The 8,330-nt window shown below is 43.3% G+C and overlaps 1 protein-coding gene across 1 annotated transcript; it reads left to right on the top strand.

Annotated features, from left to right (window-relative positions):
• Nucleotides 1-121: 121 nt before the first annotated feature.
• Nucleotides 122-7,395, top strand: nkain1 (sodium/potassium transporting ATPase interacting 1). Its single transcript, XM_056400101.1, has 8 exons — nucleotides 122-792; nucleotides 999-1,386; nucleotides 2,254-2,391; nucleotides 2,513-2,593; nucleotides 3,285-3,482; nucleotides 3,661-3,721; nucleotides 5,120-5,201; nucleotides 5,629-7,395. The coding sequence occupies exons 2-8, from the start codon at nucleotides 1,333-1,335 to the stop codon at nucleotides 5,636-5,638; spliced, it is 624 nt and encodes a 207-aa protein (XP_056256076.1). The 5' UTR covers nucleotides 122-792; nucleotides 999-1,332; the 3' UTR covers nucleotides 5,639-7,395.
• Nucleotides 7,396-8,330: the final 935 nt, after the last annotated feature.

Below are 8,330 nucleotides of genomic sequence, written 5' to 3' on the forward strand. Positions count from 1 at the left end.
TCGGACTAGACAAGCGTTATAGTGCAGTTACAGTGCAGGCATAAGGTTATCAGTCAAAGGCAAAGGAGAAAAACAGAGTAGGATCCATAGGATTTGTTGTAGTAAACTAGTTTTATTATCCATTGACTGTCATATGGCCTCGCGATAACCGCCTTTGTGGTCATTATCTACCCTTTCATCAGTGAAAGCTGACTTTACTTATGTGAAGCTCACTGTCGCGCTGCTCGTGTTAAGTAGCTGAGATTAAACATGGCTGTTAATTGGGTTTTTCCGCTGTGAATAACCGCAGGCTGGGGAGACGAGCAGCCCCGCGGGCCGGTGCTCTCTCTCCTCGGTTAGTATCCACTCTCTGGTGGTAGTGGGAGGCAGTAACAGACTTGATTATTTTCGTCTGTCTGAGCCTCCTCCGCCACCACGAGAGCCCGTTTCTTTTGTGCTCCTTCATAGCGCCTCGCGGGGCTGCCGCTCGGCCGCGCGCACGCACGCGGATCTGCAGAATCCATGCAGCTCCTCCTCGAGGGGGTCGCGGTGACTGAGAGCCCCCACCCCCCTCGTCTCTCTCTCTCCCTCTCTCTCTCTCTCTCTCTCTCTCCCCCCGGCTCCTCCTGCGCCCGCCCCGGCACCGATTGTTGACAAAAGACGCTACTGGACGGAGTGAAGGAACCCAGACCCCGGTACCGGTGAGCAGATCTGCCCGTTAACTTGACTTCTTTACCATAACAGCTCGAGGAGGAGAAGATCGGGACGAAGGGGTGAGGGGGGGGACGAGGACTCTTCCGCTCCTAGAAAACCGTGAGTCACAACGGGCTGCTTTGTGTCCGTAGCAGATTGCATGTAGCCAGACGTTAGCCGTAGTAGCACTGCGGGGTCGGTCCCCTCCTCCCCTCCGCCCCCGTGTGATCCGGTATCATATGATGCTCATTTCTGTCTGTAGCCTGGGGCAGATTATGACAGCTTTCCGTCTCTCTTTGTGCCTTTGTGTGTCCCCGCTCCGGAAGGTGTGGCCGAGGTGATTCGGTTGTCGGTGGTGGTCGGACCGCATCGGGCCGGCGTGAAGTGGACGCCCCCACCTCCTCCCCTGTCCCTTCTCCTCTCTCCTTCCTGAAAACCACCAGCGACTGGTATTTACCGACAAAACCAGCGGCCAAGATGGGTCACTCACTGTGAGTGGAAGCGCCAGACCAGCGTTGCAGGAGGAGGCGGCGGCCTTGGGCAGGTCTATTCAGCCGGGAATGGTGTGAAGTGAGACGGTCAGGCAGTCTGGATCTGACCGGGGACCCGTCATTCCCCCGGAGCCTCCGCGGCTCCAAGCCGCGTCCTGAGCCCTCCAAGATGGGGAAGTGCGACGGCAGATGCACGCTGCTGGTGATATGTTCACTGCAGTTGGTAAGTGTGTATATGTGTATGTTTGTGTGTGTGTGTGTGTGTGTGTGTGTACGGCGGCCAAGACTGCCTCTCCACTCATTCACCATGAAGATATAATTAGAGCAGCGTGCTACAGACCCGCACATTGTAATCAGACATTTTTGTCCAGCCTCTCTGTACAGTCACACCAAAAAAGCTTTGAGCTGCAGCTGCTGGGGTGCCATGCCACATTACAGGCGAGGGTGTGTGTGTCTTGAAGCAGAAGGAGCAGGGCAGGGGGGCGCTTTGGTGTCAGGGTGGTCTGTGTGTCTGTAGAGAGAGGGGTGATAGCCCCATTCTGGCAAAACCATGTGAATGTTAAGCACAAGAGGGACAAGGAGGCCCTGTTCACCATCTTGTCTCCATTCTGGAGTTAAAGTTAGCTATTCCGTGTGCCCACAAATAGCTTGAGACTATTCCTCTAAAATGTAATAAGTGTGTAATATGAGACAGTAATATCTATTCCTGTAGTGAGCATGATGCAGGCATGGGCAGCAGCAGTGTGAGGGCTGGTTGTTCAGGCCATTGTTTGCCAGGCTGATGAGTTGTTGTGTAGCAGGGGGATTCGGCCCATAGATTCTCATTAGTTTGGGGGAGCTTTTAGGGGGTGCTCCTCTTTTACAGTCACTGGACTTGCTGGTGCTCCAGGCAGTTACCATGGAAACAACTGCGGCAGACCTGTGTATGTATGTGTGTCCCTGTCGCTACGCGTGTGTGTGATTTCTAGTGTGTTGTGTTTTTATGTATATATTTGCATATATCTTCATTAGTGAGTGTTTGTATGTATGTGGCTTACCTTTAATGTGCGTGTGTTTATGTGACACCCCCCCTGTCCCCCCCGTCCCCTAGGTGGCAGCCCTCCAGAGGCAGGTGTTTGATTTTCTGGGTTACCAGTGGGCTCCCATCCTAGCCAACTTCCTGCACATTATGGCCGTCATCCTTGGCATGTTCGGCACTGTGCAGTTTCGCTTCAGATACCTCATCTTTGTGAGTATATCCCTCACCTTCAGATGATGTCACAGCTCCTCTCTACTTTGAACTGATAAAGCATTAGCCTGTGTGTGTAGTTACTTTCATAAAGAAGATTATCTCTGTGTACGTTTGGCAGTATGCAGTATGGCTGGTCCTTTGGGTGGGCTGGAACTCCTTCATCATCTGTTTCTACCTGGAGGTTGGGAACCTGTCTCAGGTAAGTTCTTTGTGTTTATACCTGGGGTTGTGTGTGATACCGTTCCAACTTGCACATTTGCTCTTTTCATTAGTGCTGGAATTATGAATTGCTTGGTTGACAGAAAATGAATTGACAACAGTTTTGATAAGTATTCCCAAAGCTTTTGGCTGGTGACATCTCATAAAAATGCTGTATACATATTTACAATAAATTAATAAGCAACTTTTTTGATGGTCAATTTACATGTAAAAACTTTCATGTAGTATGTTTTTAAAGTCTAAAGTTTTTAAGAAAAAATGCCAAAATTCTCAGGTTACATCCAAAATTTAGTTGCAGCCCTAATTTTCAGCTCCCAATCACAGTCTGCACACATCTACATTAGTTACGGTTAAAGTTTAAATTAAAAAGTGATTTTTCCTCATACAGTTATATCAGTTAAATTATTTTTTAAGGCCAAAGTAATCAAGTAATTTATTTAAACAAACTTGAAGGAAATCTGGTAAAAAGCCTAGCTAGCCCAATGCCCTTTTGAGGTATTCCTTCAGATTCATCTAGTGACCCCTTGGTGATGAACATTTTTCAATATTTTCTGACATTTTGTAGACGAAACAATTAATAGATGATTTGAAAACAGAGGAAGCGCCAATGAGAATAATCGTTAGTTGTAGCCCTTCTCGTACGAAAATGTGTATGTATGTGTGTGTAACAGGACAGGGACTTTCTCATGACGTTCAACACATCCCTCCATCGTTCGTGGTGGATGGAGCATGGTCCTGGTTGCCTGGTAACGCCTGTGCCAGACTCTCATATGGCCCCTGATGACCACCATGTGATCACTGTCTCCGGGTGTCTCCTTGATTACCAGTACATCGAGGTGTTGAGTTCAGCCATTCAGATCCTGTTGGCGGTACGTTTCCTGACACACACTCTTCTACAAATTATCATACAGTGTATTTCTACTACATCCATTTGGCTTTATTACAGTATCACACAGACACACAACTAACATTTTATGAACACTTTAAAAAAAAAAAAATTTGCAACAGCAACAATCGTCTTATTTCTGACCATCTCCTCTCTAACAGCTCTTTGGCTTCGTATACGCCTGCTACGAGAGCAAAGTCTTCCAGGATGACGAGGACAGCTGTGAGTACTTGTGATTTTCCTAAAATCTTGTTGATTCTCTTCTAGTGCGTTGTCCAGCACATTAGGTTTACTTTGAACGTGGAGAGGGCTTTCGTGTTAACGATCCGTGGCTTTGGATGCGAGTGCTGTGAGCTCATTGTTTTCTCCTGCCTGAGTCATGGTGAACGATATCACCGCCGAGGATTCCCTCTGGGTGATCTTAGCACTCCATCTGTGGGGAGTTTTAGAGATGTCTGCCGGAATATTCCCACCGTCAGAGTGTTCGTCTGTCTGCTTGCTAGTGCTTGACTGGGTGTGCCATCTGTGTGTCTGAATGGCTCTTCTCCTCATGTGCCTCTCGTGAGTGTTTTACTCTCACTCAGGGGAGGAAATTAAGTCCCTATAATTACAATATGACACCATAAGTCTGATTGCCTGTGAAAACAAGGGCATGCTGTGTCAGTGATGTCTTAACAGCATGCTTAGTCAGGATTAAATGCATGTCATAACATACACTGATCAGCCACAACATTAAAACGGGTAATGATAAGGTTAAGTTGTGGCTGTGTCAATCAATTTTTTGATTTAGTCAAAACACATAGCCATGGAAAATAAATCAAAAGTTTTAAATCACATTACAGATGGTTCTGAATAAACTCTTTCAAAACAGACCACGGATATATACCAATCACACATGGTACATTAATAATACATCCTGATGGATATCAGTTATGATATATGATAATATAGGATATGATAATAATATATTGACTTGTGTTAATGTTTTCTTTATAAGAAAACATAATATAAACAAACAAGTATCCATTAGATTGTTTTTTTAAAAATTTGATCAAAATATTTATAGAAAGACACTTGGAAAATATCAGTGAAACCATCAGTGTTGCCTGATGGATAAAGTATGTAATGGCAACACATTTCTTGCTACTTATGGGTCAACATATACACCAGATACCAATATATCTGCAATTAGCCAATAATGGCCAATATTTCAGCCTGGTTGATTTACCTGTCTAACTAATTAACACTTGCACCAGTTTATTATATTACATGTGTAACATGTTCTAAATGAAAACAAATCATGAAAGAGGTAAAAGTAAAAATGAAAATGTTAGATCTTGCAACAGCTGGACAATTTTCTTTTTCACTTGGCAGCGAATAAGTCTGTTGCTCCGAATTGATTGAGAAATATTAGAACAATGTATCAATGACATAGAAGCAGCGAGAAAGATGATGCATTGGTGCATCTCTGCACATTCTGATGTATCAGGGGGTGTAAAGTGTTATAAAGGTGTATTAAAGCATTATGACCATCTTGAAATACAACACTGTAAAAAAACAAAACAAATTTAAGCGAAAGTGGAATGATGTCATCTTTTCTCTTTCTCTCTCCTTTTGAAGTTGATTTCATTGGTGGTTTTGACTCTTACGGCTACCAGCCTCCTCAGAAGTCCTCTCATCTGCAACTGCAGCCTCTTTACACGTGAGTTACAAATATATCTTTCTCCATGTTCCTGATCCTTCTTTTTGATCTTAATGTTGAATAATCTTCTTACAGGGAGTACGTCAATAATTTAGTATTACATTTCCATAAATTTTCAGCACTCACAAGAGACAGAAAATTTTTAAAAAATGTTCAAAATTGATGCTGAAATATTCTGGCTTTTAGCCCCTAGTTAGGGTCAAGCTTCAGAAAAGCTGGTTCAAACATTTACATAAATGCTCACTTCATTAAAATCCCACACCCACACTTTTATACACAGATTTTCTGTCAAACTTTTAACAAATTGTTTTCACAGTATTGCAATATCAAGTGCCCCTTTCATGCAGTTATATCAAAGTGCACTATACCGTAACATTGATGTCTGACAATATGAATTCCCCTTGATCTCTTCCCCTCTGCATCCAAGGGCTGGTTAATTGTTGGTAGCGCCCCCTTCAGGCCAAACCCTGACGGCGTCACTGTGGATGGAAATCGGCGGTCGCCCTGATTACACTCACTCTGTGTGTCACAGTTTACCCGAGGAATGGACTTAACCCCACCCAGAGGGAGAGACGTCTGTGTGTGTGTGTGTGTGTGTGTGTGTGTGTGTGTGTGCGTGTGTGTGTGTGTTTGTGCATGTGTGCTTGTGTCTGAGAACGAGAAATACAGCCCTGATTAGAATGTACAGAGCTCAGGGAAGAACCAGCATGCCAGGTGGTGTGAGAAGATGAAGGAGAAGCAGGAGGCAGGGGAGGGGAGATACAGAGAACAAGAGCTGGGGACACCTCTGTCAAATCACCGAGGACACACTTCACTAAACTGCCAGCTCTCAACACTCCCACAAGTGTGTGTGTGTGTGTGTGTGTGTGTGTGTGTGTGTGTGTGTGTGTGTGTGTGTGTGTGTGTGTGTGTGTGTGTGTGTGTGTGTGTGTGTGTGTGTGTGTGTGTGTGTGACTATGTAACTCCACAGGACTAGATGGTGCTTTGTGGTTGCACCCTGGACTCTTACCACTCAGTGCCGTCATGAGTTTTGTTTTTTGGGGTGCTAGTGTGTGTGTGTGTGTGCGTGAGTGTGTGGGGGTGGGGGTGGGGATGTGGGTGGGGTGTCATAATAAAAAGAGGCACGGCTCGTACCTGTTGTCGTTTTAGAATGTGGTGATGTCAAACTAGAGCAGTCTTATGATTCCCGTTCCCAAAGCCATCTTTCCCTCTCCCCGTGCCGTTAAAATCACCGTTGAAGCTTTTTATGTTACAGCCAGGGCCTGGTGAGGTAATAAAGCAGAGCTGGTGGAGTGGAAAGGGTGAACTGCTTAAAGGATCAGAATGGCAATATTTTATATATTTTATTATTGGAAAAAAAAATCCCACGAAATGACCAAAACCAACAATTTTTTTTCTGTCTCTCAATATGTTCCACCTTTCACAGATTGTTTGAGTCTCTCAGCCTCAAACCCATTTACTCCTGGAGACATAAATCTTAAAGAAAAGGAGTCACAGAAATATTCTTTCATTTAAAAAAAAAAACAAAAAACGAAATAATTTCATAAAACAGTTTTGAGCAATACAACTCAAACAACAGTAAATAGTGCATTTGTTGGGGACTATTTTCAGCTGTGGATGTGTGTCTGGGATACTACAAAAACAAGTCAAATGTCCAGTGTTAGAATATTTAGTTTTTCAGGAAAACACATTCAGCCTACTGTACATGTGATACAGTTCATTAGAGATGCAGATGGCTTTGGGATCAGGCATTAGTGTGTCTATGGGGGGGAGGGGGGCAGCGGGGATACTGTGCATGTAAATAACCAGCCAATGATTGTTTTGTTGGTTACATTTAGAAAAGGGGGGTTGCATTAGGGGGTGGGTGGGACTGGGGGAGAGGGGTACACATCAAAGTTTTTCTTCATACCTCTTTCTCTTGTTCTCTCTTTTTGGATATCCTCATGCTGCCATCTTTTAACCCATCTCCAGCTAATTCTGCCCATCATCTTGCTCACTAACTACATACACCCCTGCAGCTCACTCGCTGATCTCCACTGGAGCGTGGCAATAAAGGAGAGGAAAATATGGTGACATGCTCTGAGTAGTTTTTGTAGCTCGGATGGGAGACAGGAAGAGGGAAGGAGGGGGACAGGTATGAGGCGAAGACCTTATCGAGTGTTTGAAATAATAAAAATACACTTTCTACATTAAATATGACTTCTGTTGTCATCTGTAGACACACATTTGTCCCACCGAGAGTGACTTCATCTTTAATAAATTGAGTGCTTTCATTCCTCGTTTTGATTACATTACATTAATATTGGGATTATGAGGCACAGAATTACTTTTTTTTTTTGCCAGATTAGTTTTAGTAGATTATACAAGTGATGCACTCTGGTGAGCTGATATTGTACAATGAGGATTTGATTTGTGAAAACAATGTGATGCACTTTTCGACACCATTACAAAAATAGCACTATGATACTCATAGAGGTACTTGCTTGTGATGCTTTATATTCAGTTCATTTTAATGGTATTAAGTTGATACTCTACAGTGAAGATTTGATTGTCAAAATAATTTCATAGATCATCCACCATGACAAAAGTATAGCACTGTGTTATTCATAAAATGAGTTACTGTTATCTTCATAATTTTAGAAATTAAGAACCATGACAACCCAGAGTTGAGACCAGGAGGCAGAGTTGCAGTCTTACACGCTTCTCTGCACTGCTATTAGAGCAGTCACCTCCCATAAACCCCATAGAAACTGTGTCTGCCCCCGATCACCTGAATTTATTAAATCAAAAGTAAACAGATGAGGGGTTATACATAAAAATCTAATTAAAAATTAAAACAACTACTTTAACAAAACCATTAATATATGACAATTAAATGTGGACTATTAGATATTAGATCACTCTCATCTAAATCCCATAGTCAATGATCTGATAACTGATCATCACACTGATTAAATGAAATCATTTCAATTCAACCTTTACGTAGATGTTGATAGCGACAGCCTAGACTCAATTGGCTTCTCTCAACATGTAAATGAACCCACTCACTGCTTTAATCACACCCTTGATCTTGGGTTGATATATGGCATAGGAATCAAACATTTAATAATATTTCCACAAAACCGTCTT

This window comes from Seriola aureovittata, chromosome 16 (genome assembly GCF_021018895.1).
Source record: "Seriola aureovittata isolate HTS-2021-v1 ecotype China chromosome 16, ASM2101889v1, whole genome shotgun sequence".
Taxonomy (NCBI): domain Eukaryota; kingdom Metazoa; phylum Chordata; class Actinopteri; order Carangiformes; family Carangidae; genus Seriola; species Seriola aureovittata.